The sequence below is a fragment of the Acipenser ruthenus genome, chromosome 48 (assembly GCF_902713425.1).
Source record: "Acipenser ruthenus chromosome 48, fAciRut3.2 maternal haplotype, whole genome shotgun sequence".
NCBI lineage: Eukaryota > Metazoa > Chordata > Actinopteri > Acipenseriformes > Acipenseridae > Acipenser > Acipenser ruthenus.
Genome location: NC_081236.1, coordinates 105,001 through 127,543, shown reverse-complemented (window position 1 = coordinate 127,543; position 22,543 = coordinate 105,001). Strand labels below are relative to the sequence as shown.

The window sequence follows — 22,543 nt, the reverse complement described above, 5'->3', positions numbered from 1 at the left end:
AGGGAAGCATTGTAAAGCACAGAGAGGTGTGGTAAAGCATAGGGAAGCATTGTAAAGCACAGAGAGGTGTGGTAAAGCATAGGGAAGCATTGTAAAGCACAGAGAGGTGTGGTAAAGCATAGGGAAGCATTGTAAAGCACAGAGAGGTGTGGTAAAGCATAGGGAAGCATTGTAAAGCACAGAGAGGTACGGTGAAGTATGGGTTTGTGTCCAAGACGTCCGATCCTTTGAAATCACAAAATCTCTGCCACTTACTTACACTTAACCTTGATAAATAAATGAGCGCTACCTGCTGAATTATTAACAGCCCCTCACTGTGACAAACAGCCCAACTCACAGGCAGAGAAAGAGCTTGGATACAATCTCATTCAAACCACCTGCCTCCAGACAGCAGAGATACTGCTACCATGGGTAATCATGAAGATTTCTCCATTTATTCATTTTAACATAACAACACCTGCTATGATGATGAGAGAGAACATAAGAAAGTTTACAAACGAGAGGAGGCCCCATTCGGCCCGTCTTGCTCGTTTGGTTGTTAGTAGTTTATTGATCCCAGAATCTCATCGAGCAGCTTCTTGAAGGATCCCAGGGTGTCAGCTTCAACAACATTACTGGGGAGTTGGTTCCAGACCATCACAATTCTCTGTGTAAAAAAAAGTGCCTCCTATTTTCTGTTCTGAATGCCCCTTTATCTAATCTCCATTTGTGACCCCTGGTCCTTGTTTCAGACACAGAGAGAGAGAGAGAGAGAGAGAGAGAGAGAGAGAGAGAGAGAGAGAGAGAGAGAGAGAGAAAGAGGCAGAGACAAAGAGAGGCAGAGAGAGAGAGAGGGAGAGAGAGATGGAGAGGAAGGGAGAGAGAGAGGGAGGGAGAGGGAGAAAGAAAGAGACACACAGAAAGAAAGACAGAGAGAAAGAAAGAGAGACAGAGATAGAGAGACAGAGAGAGAAAGAAAGAGACACACAGAGACAGAGAGAGAGACAGAGAGAGAGAGACAGACAGACACAGACAGACAGAGAGAGGGAGAGACATAGATAGAGCACACTGCTTCCACCAGAAGTCTTTCAATGACAGTTTACACTGAAATGCAATTACATGAGGTGCATGCTAACAGAAACCAGGCCTTGTTGACGAACCAGTTCCCCTTGGATAGAGAGCTGTTTGCTGTTTTTGGATTCTCTGTATCTATCTATCTATTTATCTATCTATCTGTTAAAACAGTGAGTTTTCAGCTGATCGATTCCTTTTCTTCACCCTCGAGTACCCTGCTGGATCCCGATTCTCTACAGGACACAGATCTGTTCTGAATTCAGCTTCACAGAGATGCTCATCACCCTGATCCAAGCAGACAGACTCCCTCCTGCCAGCCGGTCTAAGGGAGCGTGAAGCGATAACCACTCGCGGGTATCAATAATTCACGCTGGCATTCAGGGGGGGGGGGGGGCGAAACCTTTTACTTCTCTCCCGTCAAACCCTGCATTATTTATCTGGACAAAAATAAAACAACAAATGTATTTATTTAACCCGTTTAAAAGCTAAACTCAAGGCATTTATTCTGCATGCTAATGTAACTGTGCCATTAATATCTGTTTGACAAAGAAAAGTAAGCATGTTCACGTGTGGAGCTCTTTCTGTTACTTTGAGTGTCGTTCCAACTGAAATTACTGCAGCATCGCTGGGACTGTCATTGTAATTGAACAAAAGTAGCATTGGAACTGGAATCAAAATTAGAACTGGAACTGGAACTGGAATTGGAATTGGAACTGGAATTGGAATTGCAGTAAACAATGCCAAACTGTTAAGGGGGCATGGAATGGTTTTGTTTGCTACGGTGTAAAATCTCTCTGCAAAAATCACAGCGGTTCCTTTTTTGAAACACCATGAAGAGGAGAGAGCTGCGGATTCGAACACAGAGCTGATGAAGGCATCATCCCCAACAGGGGTTTTCCAAGCGATTACACCAAACACTGCGCTTCACAGCACAGAGAGGGAGAGAGAGGGAGAGAGAGGAGAGAGGAGAGAGAGAGAGAGAGGGAGAGAGACAGAGAGAGAGAGAGGGGAGGGAGAGAGAGACAGAGAGGGAGAGAGAGACAGAGACAGAGAGGTGGAGAGAGAGAGGGAGAGAGAGGAGAGAGGGAGAGGAGAGAGGAGAGAGACAGAGACAGAGAGGGGGAGGGAGAGAGAGGGAGAGGGAGAGAGAGGAGAGAGGGAGAGGAGAGAGGAGAGAGACAGAGACAGAGAGGGGGGAGGGAGAGAGAGACAGAGAGGGAGAGAGAGAGGGGGGGGTGGGAGAGAGAGAGAGAGAGAGAGAGAGAGACAGAGACCGAGGCTGGCCAGCTCTCCCACTCCTCTTCTCATGCACTCCACACTGTGCAGCAGAGACACACAGAGACAGAGCTCCCCTCCACTTCCCCCTTCCCCTCTCTCTCCCCCCCTCTCTCCCCCCCTTCCCCTTCCCGCTCTCTCTCTCTTCCCTTCCCCCCCCTCTCTTTCTCACTCTCCCCTTCCCCCCTCTCTCACTCTCGGGGTGTGTGCGTGAAGGTTTCTGTTAAAATAACATCCGCTTGTTAGCAGACACACACACACACACACACACACACACACACACACAGCCTATCAAGAATATAATTCTAGTTGCATTAGCAGGGATTAAGGTAGAAGCCAACCACAGTAAACCCAACTAACCTGTTCTGTGAACACAAACACTGAGAGGCTCAGTCTTGGAGCACAGGGCAGCAGCAGCTGAACGGAGAAGAATACTGCAATTGTAGCAGAGTGAAACTCTCCAGATAAAGCAGGACCGCCTGCAGCTCTGTTCTGAGTAGCTGGGCTGGTAGCTCGGGACGGGGGTCACATCAGTGTTTCTCAATCCCAATTCCTTATGGAAAATCCCAATGCCACACCTCTCTGTGCTTTACAATGCTTCCCTATGCTTTACCACACCTCTCTGTGCTTTACAATGCTTCCATATGCTTTACCAGACCTCTCTGGGCTTTACAATGCTTCCCTATGCTTTACCAGATCTCTCTGGGCTTTACAATGCTTCCCTATGCTTTACCAGACCTCTCTGTGCTTTACAATGCTTCCCTATGCTTTACCACACCTCTCTGTGCTTTACAATGCTTCCCTATGCTTTACCAGACCTCTCTGTGCTTTACAATGCTTCCCTATGCTTTACCAGACCTCTCTGTGCTTTACAATGCTTCCCTATGCTTTACCACACCTCTCTGTGCTTTACAATGCTTCCCTATGCTTTACCAGACCTCTCTGTGCTTTGCAATGCTTCCCTAGGCTTACACCCTTAATATGTTTATTACACTTTGCTTTCACTATGGGGAACTTGTATAACGGCTTAGAGTGGATGAATCAACCTATACAGCGAGGGAGGGGTTAAACCCCCCCCCCCCCAGACACTGGGATATCAGTTCCACTTCTTTTAGCTCAATTTAAATATATTAACGAGCGCCGAGTTGGATTAATTAAACTGCTTCCCTAAGGGCAGGATCAACAAGCACAGATCTTCCTCTCCTTCCCTCCCTCTCTCTCTCCTTCCCTCCCCCCTCTCTCACTCCCCGTGCGTTCCCCTCTCCCACAAGGTAAACTGATACGTGTTGCACTCCAGAAAGAACTAGGTTTGTGCTACAAAATATCTGATACGATATTATATTCTATATATTACTATACCATCGGATTTATAGTTGAAACTTTTATAAATACAGGTTCCCGTTTGTTTGGGCTGCAGTGTGGAAGGGAGCGGGTTTGAGGAGCTCAGTGGTTAGGGCGCTGGGCTGCAGTGTGGAAGGCAGCGGGTTTGAGGAGCTCAGTGGTTAGAGCGCTGGGCTGCATTGTGGAAGGCAGCGGGTTTGAGGAGCTCAGTGGTTAGGGCGCTGGGCTGCAGTGTGGAAGGCAGCGGGTTTGAGGAGCTCAGTGGTTAGAGAGCTGGGCTGCAGTGTGGAAGGGAGCGGGTTTGAGGAGCTCAGTGGTTAGAGAACTGGGCTGCAGTGTGGAAGGGAGCAGGTTTGAGTAGCTCAGTGGTTAGAGAACTGGGCTGCAGTGTGGAAGGCTGCCAGGATCCTAAACGCAGCGTGACAGAGAGTGCGTCAATAAAGCAAACGATTGCTGGATTTAATTTTCAAGTGATAAAACCATATGAACGTAATTTAGATATTTTATTTAGCTACAAATAAAAAAGTCTATACCGGAAGCCATAATAGCAGTACAGTAGTATTTCAAGGAAAACTACAAAGCGGTGTGCGATTCAATATTATTATTATTATTATTATTTATTTCTTAGCAGACGCGCTTATCCAGGGCGACTTACAATTGTTACAAGATATCACATTATTTTTACATACAATTACCCATTTATACAGTTGGGTTTTTACTGGAGCAATCTAAGTAAAGTACCTTGCTCAAGGGTACAGCTGCAGTGTCCCCCCCACCTGGGATTGAACCCACGACCCTCCGGTCAAGAGTCCAGAGCCCTAACCACTACTCCACACTGCTGCTAGTATATGTTAACGTCACATTATTCAGCAGGTTTCGTTCGACTTTATGAAGCAGAATTAGTTCATTCTATACAGAGGGGGGGGGGGGGTGCAAAACTTTTGGCCACAGCTGTGTATTTACACTGTTCTTTCAAATCACATATTGCACATCAATGGGAACATTTCCCAGAAATCACGAACCGTGAAACAAATCAGCCAGCCTTACCGATGATGTAGTAGTCTTGGTGCGTCTTGAATTCGTGTCCCCACAGGTTAGGGCTGTACTCCTGGAATTTGATGGTGAACCTCGTGTCGCTGCTGGGCTTGTCGCAGGTCAGGAGAAGGTTCGGGGGTCCCGTGATCTCGCAGCGGGCTGCTTGCTCTCCAGTGTTCACGAGATATAGCTTGTAGTATTCGTAGTCCTCCGTGGATCTGGGGCCCAGGGGCTCCGAGGCAGGGCAGATCAGGTCCAGCCGGTCCCCGATCTGGGGGTACAAAACGTAGCCGGCCTCCTCGGCGAACCTGGAGAGAAGGGGTGGGGGGGGGTTTAGTATAAAAACAGAATCCAGCCTCTGTACAAACTGGGATATGACTGGCATTGTAAAGCACAGAGAGGTCTGGTAACGCATAGGGAAGCATTGTAAAGCACAGAGAGGTGTGGTAAAGCATAGGGAAGAATTGTAAAGCACAGAGAGGTGTGGTAAAGCATAGGGAAGAATTGTAAAGCACAGAGAGGTGTGGTAAAGCATAGGGAAGAATTGTAAAGCACAGAGAGGTCTGGTAAAGCATAGGGAAGCATTGTAAAGCACAGAGAGGTCTGGTAAAGCATAGGGAAGCATTGTAAAGCACAGAGAGGTGTGGTAAAGCACAGGGAAGCATTGTAAAGCACAGAGAGGTCTGGTAAAGCATAGGGAAGCATTGTAAAGCACAGAGAGGTCTGGTAAAGCATAGGGAAGCAGGCCTAATATTCTCATTTTTCTCTCTCTCTCTCTCTCTGTCTCTCTCTCTCTCTCTCTCTCTCAACCCGAGAGCCAGTGAAAATGTGGTTGTAATTGAATTTGTAACAGCGCTTTGGAGTTCAGATATAACATACATACAGTTCCACCCCCTCCAGCAAAACGCTCTCAGACTGCCTGTGAACCTGGCTGGGCTTCACAATTTATGAGGCCGTGTTGCAAAAAGAATTATGTTTGACCAGATATGAGAATTCTTTCTTTGTGCTATTGGAGTGTAGGGATTAACCTGGAGCTATGCTTCATCCACCACAATTATATATATATATATATGGATTTATACCTGCATGCATGCATGCATGTATGGGGGTTCGAGCACAGCTTAACCACACGACTCTCCATTCCAGTTCTACCGAGGTCCTGGAACCTCACTGTAAAGCCCTGCTCTTGAAGCACCTTGTTGAGAAGTTAAAGGCAGGAGCCTGTGGATTGCACAAAGAATCCTGGGCAGGATTCATCCCTGATCCATGCGTCTGAGCACCAGAATCCGGGGCAGGATTCATCCCTGATCCATGCCTCTGAGCACCAGAATCCTGGGCAGGATTCATCCCTGATCCATGCGTCTGAGCACCAGAATCCTGGGCAGGATTCATCCCTGATCCATGCCTCCGAGCACCAGAATCCTGGGCAGGATTCATCCCTGATCCATGCCTCCGAGCACCAGAATCCTGGGCAGGATTCATCCCTGATCCATGCCTCTGAGCACCAGAATCCTGGGCAGGATTCATCCCTGATCCATGCCTCCGAGCACCAGAATCCTGGGCAGGATTCATCCCTGATCCATGCCTCTGAGCACGTTTGCATTCCTATATTTGTGTTTACTTCTCATTGACTCTCAGTATATTTTTATTTACTCTTTCTAACTCCAGTCACACAAAACTCCACACGGGGTGAAAGTCGACAACAAACCAAATATTTTGGCACTTTTTCTTTTTTTTTTTTTTAAAAGCATATTTAGTTCTTAAAAAGGTGTTTTTACAAAGTGGGGACGTCCACACGACGCTGTTTTTTCAGGAGTTACCATCTTTGTAGGGACATTCTCAAATTTTGTCCGCACACTGATAGTAATACCTGCCCACACAGACACAGACACACACACTCGGAGACACACACACACACTCAGAGACACACACACACTCAGAGACACACACACACACACTCACATGATCACACACACGCGTTTGCTTATTGAGAAGCAACACAAACCACGAAAATCAGGTCCATATTCTCCTGCATTGAAAAAAGTGTTTGACCTGCTAATCAAAACCCGCAGTGGAAGAATGACCCTCCAGGACTGAGACTGGACACTGGATCTGCAGTACATCTGCAATGGGTTTGTGTCTCTGTCTGTCTCTCGCTTGTTTGGTTAAGACAGAGGTCAGCCCGCACATGAAGTAAAGCAATCCTCCACGCGGTCCACTCTGGCATGCAGCCTCAACAAGTGACAAGCCTAAAGAGGAGGCAGGGGGGGTCCACTGGAGGGACAAGGGGGCTCTCGAGAGGCCAACCACACCTGGCCCTTAATCATGGCCCAGGGATTCTTTTGTAAAATAACACCCCCTCCTCTCCCCCCCTTCTCCAATCACCCCCCTCTACCACTGTTAAAGCCCCAATCCTGTATCTTTGAATAACAAAGGTCTTGCTTGGAGAGAGGACAAAAGGTTTTTCAATAGGACCTGGTTACTAATTAAGGCTGTATTCTCCCCCCTCCCCCCCTCTCTCTCTCCCCCTCTCTCCCCTCTCTCTCTCTCACAGTAATTGCAATGCGGGGCCCTGTTTAAGGGACAGATCTTTTTCAGAATAATATTTTTTAAATAAATCCCACAGCATCGCTCCACAATGAGCCAAGCTGAAGCACAGCAGGGACGCCTGGTCGAGACTAAAGCCGGCGTCTCCGCTGTGTTGCTGCTGGGGATCTGGAAGGCAGGTAGGGGGTGTGGGCTTAATCTCTTTCTATACAGCTCCCGTTCTCTGGGGTGTATGCGCACTCCGAAATGGGATTTCAGAGTACTTCCTCTCCCACCTCTTTTTATCAAAGCTTTCATCTATTATCAACTGGCACTGTTTCTGTAAAATTTCAAAAAAAACAAAAACAAATACTATGCAAAGTATAGCAGAACACGTAGGCAATTCATTTTAGAAGTTTTGCATCACCTAGAATTTTAGGATTCATTTTCAAAAAAATAAATACACACCACCACTAGTACCTGGCGTTGCCCGGGGAAATTCAACATCTAAATATTTCATGCATGTCAAATCGGTAGCCTTATGGTTTCCTATAACTTACAGATCTTGCGTTTGGACCCCTTCCCTTTTTTTATTTATTTGGGGTTTTTGCCATTTAAAATTTGTTTTTACATTTTTGTTCTTTATTTATTTTTGAGGGTTTCTTTAATTAGAGATCCGCGGCTACTGCAGTGCTCCAGCGATGGGGTTACTCAATAAAGTACCCGGGGGGGGGGTCAAAACTTGGTCTCCAAAGCCAGCCCTGGACCTCCCCCCTGGATGAGAGAGGAGGCCGTGTAGAGTTTGGGTGCGCTGGGTCCTGCAGGGTCCGAATGCAGAAAGGAGCAGACAGACACGCAACCTGTCTTCTTTATATATTAAATTATATACACACACACACAGCTGCAGCCAAAAGTTTTGCCAAAAGGCTGTGTGGTCCAGTGGTTAAAGAAAAGGGAGGTCCCCGGTTCAAATCCCGGCTCAGCCGCTGACTCACTGTGTGACCCTGAGCAAGTCACTCAACCTCCTTGTGCTCCGTCTTTCGGGTGAGACGTAGTTGTAAGTGACTCTGCAGCTGATGCATAGTTCACACACCCTAGTCTCTGTAAGTCGCCTTGGATAAAGGCGTCTGCTATATATATATTAGTTGACCACATTTCTACCTACGTGATTCAAAGTGATTTTCACTCCCCTTGTAATCTCAGTTTCAAGACGAAAAAAAAATAATTAAAAAGGCACACAGAACCAGTAATTATAACTAAAACGAGAATGCTGGTGTCAGGTTTCAATTCAGCCCTATTCCCCAGATACACAGAAAAATGCAAGACTGAGTCAACCCTTGATGATCCGGGGAAAAAAAAATAAACCGGGGATGACGAGGCAAATGAATCCCGCTTTTAAAAAAACGGGATTTTGCAACCATTTCCCCCTCCTCTAGTTATCTTAATCCAAGCATTTCTCTTGACTGAAATCACTGACAGCCCCAGACTACATGAACATGAGCCTGCTGGACACCAGCCTGCTGCTCAATGCACACAGTGTGCTAATGCAGGCAGGACTAAAGTGTTTAATATGCTACACTGAAGACTGAACTGCTCCCTACCATCCTCCCTCCACCCTAAGAGAAAGGGGGCTCCCTCCAGTCCAGGGCAGGCTTGAGGCACGGAGACTGAACTGCTCCCTCCCTTCCTCACCCCCCTAAGAGAAAGGGGGCTCCCTCCAGTCCAGGGCAGGCTTGAGGCACGGAGACTGAACTGCTCCCTCTCTCCCTCACCTCCCTAAGAGAAAGGGGGCTCCCTCCAGTCCAGGGCAGGCTTGAGGCATGGAGACTGAACTGCTCCCTCCCTCACCCAACTAAGGGAAAGGGTGCTCCCTCCAGCCCAGGGCAGGCTTGAGGCACGGAGACTGAACTGCTCCCTCCCTCCCTCATCCTCCTGAGAGAAAGGGTGCTCCCTTCAGTCCAGGGCAGTTTTTTCCTCTCTCTTTCTCTCCAGCACCTTTTCCCAAAGAATAGAATTCATCACAAGAAGATAAAAGAAAAAAAAAAACCCTCCAGGTTTGTGAAGTGGCGTTGACGAGGAGGGGCGTTCTGGGGGCCGTAATTACAAAGCATTAGCCGAGGCTCTCTCCTTTCTGACCTGCTTTTTTCCCCATCTTCTGTGTGATAACTTAATAAGCACTTTGCTCGGGGGTGTGGACGAAGCCTCAAAGCCACCCTAAGCCCCGGCTGTCTGAAAGACTTCGGGAAGATTTGAGACAGGTTCAGGGAAAAAAAGCGACTCCCTTCAGATTAACCCTACCCCCCCCTATTACACTTATGTTTTCCTATATTATCCAAGTTCAAGTCCGACCTGAACTGAAGACCACCTATATAGAAACATATGACAAATGCGCATTAATCTAAATATTTATATTGTTTAATATACATTTTGAAAGCGTGTTTGAAAACAAACAGTGGAGGTACTTCTAGGCTTTTGATGCCATGGCAACCACACTCGCTTATCTCTAATCTATTACTATGCTTGTGATGTAATTTCCTACACAGTTAATGGTGTAATGATCTACTTTTCCTTTCTATTTAAACCGTCAGTGAAAGCACAGAGAGGTCTGGTGAAGCATAGAGAAGCATTGTAAAGCACAGAGAGGTCTGGTAAAGCATAGGGAAGCATTGTAAAGCGCAGAGAGGTCTGGTAAAGCATAGGGAAGCATTGTAAAGCACAGAGAGGTCTGGTAAAGCATAGGGAAGCATTGTAAAGCACAGAGAGGTCTGGTAAAGCATAGGGAAGCATTGTAAAGCACATAGAGGTGTGGTAAAGCATAGGGAATCATTGTAAAGCACAGAGAGGTCTGGTAAAGCATAGGGAAGCATTGTAAAGCACAGAGAGGTGTGGTAAAGCATAGGGAAGCATAGTAAAGCACAGATAGGTGTGGTAAAGCATAGGGAAGCATAGTAAAGCACAGAGAGGTGTGGTAAAATGAAATTTTCACACCCAGAGGTTTTCATGCAGGCAGGTGTATAAAAGGATAGAAATGACCCCTCTTTAAAAGAGAAGGGTTTGCAAGTGAGGATTTATTTCCCTGCAAGTGACAGCCACAGATGAGACACAAGCACTTTCACGAGCTAACTATTAAAATTTAAAAAATCTCCACTCTGCATCCAAGGCAACCAGGCACACCCTAAAAGGGTGCAATAAAGTCCCTTTCTTTAAATTTGTATTCCATTCCTCGCTAATGGGGGATTAAAGCTTTCGGGTCCCCCCTGGCTCTCGTTAAAAGTTTGGCAGACTAATTATTTCAGCGGCTCGATAGTGGTGTTCTGTTCTACCATCTGCTGCCTGGAGCGCTAGACTGAACAGAGGGGTGTGTCTGTGTTACAATGTGAACCTGCATCTCACATCAACACTGAAATCCACCCTGCCAGTGTGATATCATTATGATGAATGAGTCGTTCAGCAGACGCTTTTATCCAAAGCGACTTACAGAGACTAGGGGGGTGAACTCTGCATCATCAACAACTGCTGCTGCTGCTGCTGCAGAGTCACTTCCAATAGGAGCTCGTTTGTTTGACGTCTCATCCGAAGGACGGAGCACAAGGAGGTGAAGCGACTTGCTCAGGGTCACGCACAGCGAGGCAATCAGCGGCAGAGGTGGGATTTGAACCAGCGACCTTCCGGTGACAAGCCCTGGACTTTTAACCACTGGACCGCACTGCCTCCTATAATTTAACTTCATACTGCCACTCGACTTTCTGCCTACAGTGGTGCAGGGCATTCGTTTCAATATTAACATTCATATTAAGGGCAGCATTGTGGAGTAGTGGTTAGGGCTCTGGACTCTTGACCGGAAGGTCGTAGGTTCAGTCCCCGGTGGGGCACTGCTGCTGTACCCTTGAGCAAGGTACTTTACCTAGATTGCTCCAGTAAAAACCCAACTGTATAAATGGGTAATTGTATGTAAATAATGTGATATCTTGTAACAATTGTAAGTCGCCCTGGATAAGGGCGTCAGCTAAGAAATAAATAATAATAATAATAATTAACACACACTGCTGTTTCTGGGGCTGGCAATGCTTCAGCTGAAGTGAAATCTAGTTGACGCTGATGGGCCCTGTCAAGCGCGTCGCAGCCCAGTTTGTTGACAGTGTTTCTGCTGTGCAGATGCCTGGTTAATTAAGCCACCGCGTGTGTGAGAGACAGAGAGACAGAGAGACAGAGAGAGATCGAATCAGGCTGTACGAAGCCTCAACATGTGTTGTAGTGGGTGAATGACTCACACGTTTGCTAGAGGCATGATTCTGCCTTGGGGGAGGGAGTTAAGGATGGCAGAAGGCTTTATTGCTGCGGTGTTCTGTGTATATGAAAATGTTTTCATGCTGTTTCTCCCAGTATAGGCTGCTGTAGGGATCCCAATCCATCTTCCTGCCTCTAATGAGCAATGACAGCACTTCTGGTGCGGAAACGCTCCTTCTATTTTTAAAAAATGACGGCAATTATTTTTATTATTTTCTCCCAATTTAGAATGGCCAGCTCACCGCTACCACCCCCCTGCGCTGACTCGGGAGGGGCGAAGGCGAAAACACACGCTGTCCTCCGAAGCGTGTGCCGTCAGCCGCCCGCTTCTTTACACGCTGCAGACTCACCGTGCAGCCGCCTCAGAGCTACAGCGTCGGAGGACAACGCAGCTCTGGGCAGCTTACAGGCAAGCCCGCAGACGCCCGGCCAGACTACAGGGGGTGCTGGTGAGCCGAGGACACCCTGGCTGACCTAAGCCCCCCACACCCCCCCACCCCCGGGCGGCGCTCGGCCAATCGTGCGCCACCCCCTGGTCAGCAGTGGAATAGCCTGGACTCGAACCGGCGATCTCCAGGCTATAGGGCGCATCCTGCACTCCACGCAGAGCGCCTTCAATAGGTGCGACACTCAGGAGCCCTGTTAGTACTTAGAGTTAAGATTTTTAACAAGGGGGGCCATGCCCCTCCCCCAAGTTCAGATTCCAGATTGAGATCAAATCTCCGCAAGTCAGTAATAAAAAAAATCATTATTGTGGGGCAGCTGGAATTGAAAAAAAAGAGACAGTGGGGTTCACTCCAGCACTCAATAGACTGTGTAATTACTGTAGCAGGGAGAAAAGCACGCTGCGCAAATCCGACACAAGTGGCAGGGCGGACAGCTGCGAGGCCTGGAAAAATGACAGCCCTCGTAGCAGGGGGGACGTAATTACAGGGTGCGCGCGGGTCATCAGGTGACTGGAGCGGAGGGGGAGAGCAGATCAGCAGCTGTCCGGACTTCCTTCACGGACAAACCGTTTGCTTGTGGAACTAGCGAAGGGTATATCTGCAGAACACTTCCAGATAGAACTGAAAAGGAAGCGTTTTTAAACAAAGGAGCAATCTCTACCCTCGCCCCTTCCTCCAATCACAAGCCAGCTTTCACTACCTCACAGTGGATGGCTCAGGGGTCCAGTGGTTAGAGAAAGGGGTTCGATACCAGGAGGTTCAAATCCCGGCTCAGCCACTGACTCCCTGCGTGTGTGTGTGTGAGTGTGTGTGAGTGAGTGTGTGAGTGTGTGAGTGTGTGAGTGTGTGAGAGTGTGTGAGTGTGTGTGTGTGACCCTGAGCAAGTCACTGAACCTCCTTGTGCTCCGTCCTTCGGATGAGACGTCAAACAAACGAGCTCCTATTGGAAGTGACTCTGCAGCAGCAGCAGCAGCAGTTGTTGATGATGCAGAGTTCACCCCCCCCCCCCTAGTTTCTGTGTAAATCGCTTTGGATAAAAGCATCTGCTAAATGACCAATAATAATAATAATAATAATAATAATAATAATAATAATAATAATAATTAGCCAATTAACAGACAAGACTCCCAAACAATTAACAAGTAAGGAGAGAGACTTCAATGCTGAATCAGACAGACTGATTTAAATAAAAGCAGGGCATGGCTTAATAATAACCCTGGAGTTTATTTCTTTAGAGAAACGTTCTCTCTAGAATGCTCCCTTGTCGTTTTATCACAACCCCAGGTGTAGCTGATGGACTCATCATTATTAAATCACATGCTGGCGAAAGCACTTCTTGAAAAAGTCCATTACACGCAGCTAATGAAAAATGGGCCTGACGTCTGATACAACTGCCGAGCATGCAGGGGCTTGGAAATACTGCAAAGGCATTCCTCTTTTCAAGGTTCCGAAGACTTTTTGTTTCAACTGCAGCTCAGATGTTTGTACAGCAGTGTCACCATTAACCAGTTTTGCACAGAACTTTCTCCCCATGCTTCTCCTATTGCTACACTATGCACTTCCCATAACCTGGTTTGCCATGTTTATTAATATGCTTTACCAGACCTCTCTGTGCTTTACAATGCTTCCCTATGCTTTACCAGACCTCTCTGTGCTTTACAATGCTTCCCTATGCTTTACCACACCTCTCTGTGCTTTACAATGCTTCCCTATGCTTTACCACACCTCTCTGTGCTTTACAATGCTTCCCTATGCTTTACCAGACCTCTCTGTGCTTTACAATGCTTCCCTGTGCTTTACCACACCTCTCTGTGCTTTACAATGCTTCCCTATGCTTTACCAGACCTCTCTGTGCTTTACAATGCTTCCCTATGCTTTACCAGACCTCTCTGTGCTTTACAATGCCTCCCTATGCTTTACCAGACCTCTCTGTGCTTTACAATGCTTCCCTATGCTTTACCACACTTTGCTGTGCTTTTACTATGGGGGAACTTTAATCAGGGTAATTAAGTTTCTTTTAGCATTTCTAAAAATAAATAAATAAAAACATTTTAGGATTTGCGCACGGATTCCGTAATAAGAGAAATCTATAAATTTGACAAATTGGCCATTTGAATTCGTGCGTCGCTCCGAATAAACTCTAAATTTAAAAAAAAAGACAACTAAAAAAAAAAAAGTTACTCACTAGAACCCGCGCAAAACGCACGGGCACGTCGTCACTTGTGAATGAAATCCAAATAACTGGAGCTGCTTTTCCTCCACGTGGACAATCACCAGCACACTCCCCATCGCACAGCTCTCAGGAGCTGGGCTCCTCAGCGGTCTCCCGCTCCTGGTAATTGGCACACCAGGGTATTGGAGGATTGCAAGGAGAAGAAGACAAACTAGCTTGCCCCGGCTGGTCCTAACGGAATTACCCTGCAGATGTGAGCTTCAACGAAGCCTGGTAACGTGGTGACCCACGCCTCCCCATCGCCACGGCTGCACACAATTAGAGATGTCCTTATGATGATAAAGCTATCCTTAACGTGGACAGACAGTGGCACCACAATATAAATGTACTAAAAGGTCATTGTAGCACAAGTATAGGGCTGATACAATGGGATGCCATAGGTAGAATGGGACCACAGCATGCTAACTATACCCTCAATGATCTTCAATGGCAATGCAATAATGGTTCTGTATTATACTGAAGGGCGATGGTAGCACAAGTATAGGGCAGCTGCAATGGGATGCCATTGGTAGAATGGGACCACAGTGTGCTAACTATACCCTCAATGATCTTCAATGGCAATGCAATAATGGTTCTGTATTATACTGAAGGGCGATGGTAGCACAAGTATAGGGCAGCTGCAATGGGATGCCATTGGTAGAATGGGACCACAGTGTGCTAACTATACCCTCAATGATCTTCAATGGCAATGCAATAATGGTTCTGTATTATAATGAGGGGCGATGGTAGCACAAGTATAGGGCAGCTGCAATGGGGTGAGGCTGCCATTGGTAGAATGGGCCCATAAAGCTATCCTCTGCCCCTACCATTGGCCCTCAGTAAAGGCGCATTGCTGTAGTAGTGCTGCACTGTCATTGGATATTATGGGATGAAACCTGATCATTTCAAAATACCTGTGTGAAGATCTGTGAATCTGAACACACCTTACCCCAAATGTTACCATTTTACTAATAATATGATGAGACACACACACACACACACATTAAAAGAAGTTTAAGTTTCAGAGCTCTAGAGAACACCCTCCCCCCTCCCCCCTCCCCACTTCCTGTACTTTTGGGACTCCCCAATTAGCCTCGATGTCACACTTCCTCGGAATGCTCCGCGTTCCGCGTTCCGTGTTCTGTGTTCCGTGACTCGCTTGACAGAGCTCTCAAACCCACTCACAGCTAACAGGGGAGCAGAGGCAAGATGCTCTCTCACATCACGGTGCTTTTAACAGAGGATTGGGGGGGGGAGAGAGAGAGAGAGAGAGAGAGAGAGAGAGAGAGAGAGAGAGAGAGGGCACCCCCTGTGGGAGAACTCGCACACGTTCCGAGATCAATCGCTTGTCAACATCTATTTGTTCCTGGGAGGTGAGAAGTGGGACCCAAGTGACTTTTTCTTTCGCTCCTTCACTGGCTTTCTCTGTGATGGATTTCGGTGCTCATGAAAAAGGCGAGACACTGGAAATGCTGGCTGAGGGTCAGGCACTAGATATATACAACACTGTACTATACCAGACAATAGCAGGCTTTGCAATGCAATATAACACTACACTACAAAATACAATGCAACATTAATATACAATACTAGACTACACTATACTCGGCTTTAATTTGCAATGCGATACTAGGTCTCCTGGAACCAGGTTTCAAGCCGCTGCTCCTGAAAAAGTGGCTTCGTGTTCCCTAGAAGCCGTGGTTTTTCAGTTTGGTGGAACGGTTTCTATAATAACCTGGCTGTTCTGTTGTGCACAGAATACACGGCAGGCGTCACGCTCAATTCGGTCCCCCGGGGTACGGTATAGCTCGGAGGAATAGTTCCCCGCCCCTCCCCTTCCTCTCACTCTCCCACAACGCTCAGTAATTACAGACATGTGTTTGAGAGAGAGAGAGAGAGAGAGAGAGAGAGAGGGAAGGAAATCTCGCTGATAGTGTCTGGGAGACTGTTCAGATCTACTGGAATTAGTTTAACGTGCTCATTAGGGAAGTGGAGGAAAGCGTGGAGATGCAGTGAAAGAGGGATCCTGCTTACAACCAGTCTTTGCACCTCAGCTGGAGGTGCGTAATCTGCCAGTTCTCTCACTGTTAGAAGCCTGCAGTCTTAATAAACCCAGCTTTAGTGCTGGCTGAAGCCACCTGTGTACCAAACGCAAAGCTATTGCAGAATCTCACAGGGGGTGAGGGAGGGAGGGAGCAGTTCAGTCTCCGTGCCTCGAGCCTGCCCTGGGCTGGAGGGAGCCCCCTTTTTCTCAGGGGGGTGAGGGAGGGAAGGAGGGAGCAGTTCAGTCTCCGTGCCTCAAGCCTGCCCTGGACTGGAGGGAGCACCCCTGATCTTAATTTTAAAGACTTCTAGTCCAAACGTTTGTTATTGAATCCATTAAGTCTCTCTTAGTTTTATTTTAGCTTTAGAATTATTAGCCAAAAAAATTACAAAAGGACAAAAATAATAATAATAATAATAATAATAATAATAATAATAATAATAATAATAATAATAATAATAATAATAATAATAAATTGCTGTCACACTGGAGGAAAAACAAAATGATAAATATACTGAGCACATGTATGCAAAAACACAGAAAAAAAATAAAAAATCAGACGCCACAAAGGAACCTAATCTCCTTTTAATGAGCCGAAACGGGCAGGAAATACACTTGAAAACATGCAGCTAATGTTACCCAAGACATTCAATCTAACCTGGATTTTTAAGGTTAAAAATAATTTCTCTCGCAATTTAACCCAGATTCTGTCAATTTCTGACTTAATGCCTCCCTTTCTCTTTCTCTGCTCCACCAGCACAGAGCAGAGGGAGGCTATTCAGAGAGTAGAAGAGCCTCCCCCTTTCTCTTTCTCTGCTCCACCACCACAGAGAAAAGGGAGGCTGTTCAGAGATTAGAAGAGCCTCTCTTCCTCTGCTCCACCAGCACAGAGCAGAGGGAGGCTGTTCAGAGAGTAGAAGAGCCTCCCTTTCTCTTTCTCTGCTCCACCAGCACAGCGCAGAGGGAGGCTATTCAGAGAGTAGAAGAGCCTCTCTTTCTCTTTCTCTGCTCCACCAGCAAAGAGCAGAGGGAGGCTGTTCAGAGAGTATAAGAGCCTCCCTTTCTCTTTCTCTGCTCCACCAGCACTGCGCAGAGGGAGGCTATTCAGAGAGTAGAAGAGCCTCTCTTTCTCTTTCTCTGCTCCACCAGCACAGAGCAGAGGGAGACTGTTCAGAGAGTAGAAGAGCCTCCCTTTCTCTTTCTCTGCTCCACAAGCACAGCGCAGAGGGAGGCTGTTCATTCTATAAATTCTAAATTAAGAACTGTAAATTCAATAAATATTTGCAAGCCTTTGATTCTGCGTTTTCTGCGTATGAAAAAAAAACACAAAAAACAATTTTGGCACGGATATCAAATTCCACCAACAATACATACTTCGCATACTGCAACAGGGCGCCAACATTTCTGGAGCAAAATCAGTTTCACGGGTGTGATTCAACAAATATTTGGGTCGCAAATCTCTCTGGCTTTACAGAATACCTTTTCCATTGAAAACATGATTGATAGTTTAAACCAATCTGTGAACGTGACGTGAGTCTGTGTGTGAGTGTGTGTGCCTTCATCAGCGTTATTGAAACTAAACTGAGTCAAGCAGACCAGCGTTTGGGCTCCAGTGCCTTCATCAGCGTTATTGAAACTAAACTGAGTCAAGCAGACCAGCGTTTGGGCTCCAGTGCCTTCATCAGTGTTATTGAAACTAAACTGAGTCAAGCAGACCAGCGTTTGGGCTCCAGTGCCTTCATCAGTGTTATTGAAACTAAACTGAGTCAAGCAGACCAGCGTTTGGGCTCCAGTGCCTTCATCAGTGTTATTGAAACTAAACTGAGTCAAGCAGACCAGCGTTTGGGCTCCAGTGCCTTCATCAGTGTTATTGAAACTAAACTGAGTCAAGCAGACCAGCGTTTGGGCTCTAGTGCCTTCATCAGTGTTATTGAAACTAAACTGAGTCAAGCAGACCAGCGTTTGGGCTCCAGTGCCTTCATCAGCGTTATTGAAACTACAGTCTCTCTCTTTCCATCCTCCCCTCACCCCTCTCCCCTCAACACTCTTGTTTGGTCACATGTCCCTGCTTTCTCAGTGTGATCAGTGAAGTGTGCTCTCCTCTCTCCTCTCCTCTCCTCTCCTCTCTCCTCTCTCTCACAATGGTCCCTTTCATTCCATCTGCAACTTAAACAAGAAACAGACGGAAAACTTTTTCTTCTTTTCGGGGGGGGGGGGGGGCGGGGGAAGAGCAGTAGAACAGAAACAAATTATTTCAACCCCCTGAACCCCCCCCCCACCCTCTTACACAATCAACACTATCACTTGAGCACACACACACACACACACAGTCTGCATTGCCATTGTAGTGTCACTGTCTGTCTGTCTGTCTGTCTGTCAGCATTGCCATTGTAGTGCCACTGTCTGTCTGTCTGTCTGTCTGTCTGTCTGTCTGCTATTGAAGATTGTTTAGGGTATAGTTAGCACACTGTGGGCCCATTCTAGTATCAAACAGAAGCATTACTGCATTGCCACTGAAGACCGAGAGAGCGAAAAATAAAGGAAGGGGAAACAGACAGAAAATGGGAGTGGTGGAGGGATAAGACAGGTCTGTATAATGAGAGAGAGAGAGACTGAAACGAACAAAAACACATTCCATGCTGATTCACGACCTCGCTCAAAATCAGAGACGACACGAGACAAAGAGAGCCGGGATTTCTTTGAGGGGAGTGTCTTTGTTTGTGTGATAGCTGCTAATGCAAGGAAACTAGTCTGAAGTGTGCAGATACCTGCGCATTTTACCAGTGGCTGTGCTAGTCCATGTACTGATGCCAGCATTACACGCACACGCAGGCCGGACGTTATCGCTGGACACAACAACGTGGCCGCTAGTTATAAACAGAAAACAGATCGTGATCACCTGATGATCTGGGAGAAAGCTCAGGTACGGAGATGATCGTCAAGAGAGGATTCCGGTAGTCTCACTCGCACGCTCAAACGCCTGTCTTATAGATCTTACCTAAATGTGTGTAAAGCTGAACTTTGTGAACTCTGCTGACTTTTCTTTTTGAGGAAAGAGACAAAATTATATTTTAATATATATATATATATATATATATATATATATATATAAACACATAATTTAGATATTTTATTTAACATCTTGTTATCAAAGAAACTATAAAATTATTTTGCAAAAAAAGTCTACCGGAAGCCATAATAGCAGTACAGCAGGATTTCATGTAAGATTTCCAAATGTCACGTTATTTATATGGAAAAAACTCCAAAGCGGTGTGTAATTCAATATGTTAACGTAACATTATTCAGCAGGTTTCATTCGACTTTATCAAGCAAAACGAGTTCATTCTACAGGGTGATGGAAAACTTTTGGCAGCAGCTGTATATATTGATTATTGAGATTGATTACAAAAATCCTAAAAAGATAAGGGGACAAACTGCAGCTATTTTGAGGACCCCCCACCCCCCAAAGTCAGAGGCTCTTGACCCTGAGCGTTGAACTCAATCCGAGCCCCTCTAATGAACCAATCGGGACCGCAGTGCATTCTGGGAACATTTCCACCCAGGGTAGAAGCTACACATCTGTGTCAACAGCTGAGGGTCAGGTCAGAGCTGGCTGCAATTTCAAACGTCACACAGATTATTATTTTTGTTGCTTTACTGGGTAAATTGAGGGTAATTAATACCTCGAATTTAAAAACGAAGTGTATTTGAAACAGATTTTGAATCAACCTTGACGTTTTTTCTTTTTGAACTTCCAAAAATCCCACGTTCTCCTGGCGCTGCTGTCTCAGTTCAAAACGCAGCTAAAACATCCACACATATCGAGAGTTCTTTCTTTTCTAGTAAATGTATATATTTTACACTGCTGGAAATAGAGAATGAAGCCAGGAAAGAGAACTCCACACGCCAGATCACTATATTTTACAATGCTTCCCTATGCTTTACCACACCTCTCTGTGCTTTACAATGCTTCCCTATGCTTTACCACACCTCTCTGTGCTTTACAATGCTTCCCTATGCTTTACCACACCTCTCTGTGCTTTACAATGCTCCCCTATGCTTTACCAGACCTCTCTGTGCTTTACAATGCTTCCCTATGCTTTACCACACCTCTCTGTGCTTTACAATGCTTCCCTATGCTTTACCACACCTCTCTGTGCTTTACAATGCTTCCCTATGCTTTACCACACCTCTCTGTGCTTTACAATGCTTCCCTATGCTTTACCAGACCTCTCTGTGCTTTACAATGCTTCCCTATGCTTTACCAGACCTCTCTGTGCTTTACAATGCTTCCCTATGCTTTACCAGACCTCTCTGTGCTTTACAATGCTTCCCTATGCTTTACCACACCTCTCTGTGCTTTACAATGCTTCCCTATGCTTTACCAGACCTCTATGTGCTTTACAATGCTTCCCTATGCTTTACCACACCTCTCTGTGCTTTACAATGCTTCCCTATGCTTTACCACACCTCTCTGTGCTTTACAATGCTTCCCTATGCTTTACCAGACCTCTCTGTGCTTTACAATGCTTCCCTATGCTTTACCAGACCTCTCTGTGCTTTACAATGCTTCCCTATGCTTTACCACACCTCTCTGTGCTTTACAATGCTTCCCTATGCTTTACCACACCTCTCTGTGCTTTACAATGCTTCCCTATGCTTTACCACACCTCTCTGTGCTTTACAATGCTTCCCTATGCTTTACCAGACCTCTCTGTGCTTTACAATGCTTCCCTATGCTTTACCAGACCTCTCTGTGCTTTACAATGCTTCCCTATGCTTTACCAGACCTCTCTGTGCTTTACAATGCTTCCCTATGCTTTACCACACCTCTCTGTGTTTTACAATGCTTCCCTATGCTTTACCAGACCTCTCTGTGCTTTACAATGCTTCCCTATGCTTTACCACACCTCTCTGTGCTTTACAATGCTTCCCTATGCTTTACCAGAACTTTTTCTGTTTTTACATTTTAAAAATTCCCCCCCTCCCCCCGAAGCTCGTTTCTAACCCGCCAATCTCTTTGACGGGCAGGTGTCGGACTGTTGCTGTTATTTAATCTGACCCCCCCCCCCCCCCCCCGATTGGTGTGCTAAAGACCCCCAGCGACACTAATGGAAAAGCGCTGAGGCGTCCAAGCTAAGGGAGGGGAGGGGGGGTCAAACCCTAATCTCTTAGCCTGACCCCAAATCCAGCTAAAGACCTCCACATGCCAGGACTGTAACCCAATGGGGGCTTCCCATAGACGCACAGCCTGTAAGTGATGCATCTAAACTGGTTTTACATATCTATCTATCTATATGAAGCAATAATGATGCTAATTCATTTTCAAATGAGGCCCTTTGGAACCGCTAACATTCTATTCTGACGTCATCGTGACATCATCACCTTCCTTCCGGCTTTTAGAGTTTCCCCAGACAAGCTCTAAGCCAGGTGAAGGCGGATTTTAAAACAATGAATTCCAGATGGTCCCACAGGTCCCACGACCCCTCACAATGCTTGCAGATATTGGAAAGCTCTGTGTTGGCCATCAGCAGCTCCTTGTCTGCGATGGTTAGTGTACCTTCCTAATCCCCTGGCTGTCAGTAATCCTCACCAGAGACACTATTACTGCTCGATTGACAGGGCGGGGGAGCGTGCCTTGCTCATTGGTCGTAGCGTTAATCCCTCCCCCCCTGCCCCCCCACCCTCCAAGGTCAAGCAACACACAAGTTTGACTAGTTTCTTAGAATACATTACTACGCAGTTACACAAATACAGCTCAGAGTTGATCACCGGACACAGCTAACGACAAACAGATCATGATCGGGTCACCTGATGGTACTGGGAGAAAACTCAGGTATGGAGATGTTCTGTCGTCCGCAGAGGATTCAGGTAGTCTCATCTCGCACTCTCAAGAGCCTGTCTTGCATATCTTACCTAAATGCGCGTGCGTGTGTGTGCAGCTGAACTTTGTGAACTCTGCTTACTTTCCAACAAAAAGGGTAACAAAAAGTATTTGGTGTGCCTAAGCTTTTAAACCAACAAAGGGCGGCCAGAACGAAACACAGCAAAACACAACAGGAAGTGACACAAAGCACGACGGAGGAGAGCTCCAATACTTTCAGTGTTCATTTGTTTTAATGGTTTTTATGCCCGGATAGCCACTGCTGTCCAGGCTGTCCAGTGAAACCCTGGGACCCACACTGGCAGTACTGGGAGGCTGTCTTCCCCACAAGAACACAAGCCAACAATTAACACTGTCCTCGACCAGTATTTAATAAGCATGCCTTCTAGTGGGCAAATTAGCGGGCAAATGTTTTATTAATAAGCGTCAATTTTTAATGA

At 46.4% G+C, this 22,543-nt stretch overlaps 1 protein-coding gene across 4 annotated transcripts in view; it reads right to left on the bottom strand.

Annotated features, from left to right (window-relative positions):
* The window catches only part of efnb3b (ephrin-B3b), a 55,892-nt gene that overhangs the window by 27,205 nt on the left and 6,144 nt on the right, over nucleotides 1-22,543 (bottom strand). For all 4 annotated transcript variants that reach the window (XM_059014384.1, XM_059014385.1, XM_059014382.1 and 1 more), the window contains one exon: nucleotides 4,717-5,012. In XM_059014384.1, the coding sequence (XP_058870367.1) occupies nucleotides 4,717-5,012 (296 nt within the window). The remainder of the gene's footprint in view (nucleotides 1-4,716; nucleotides 5,013-22,543) is intronic.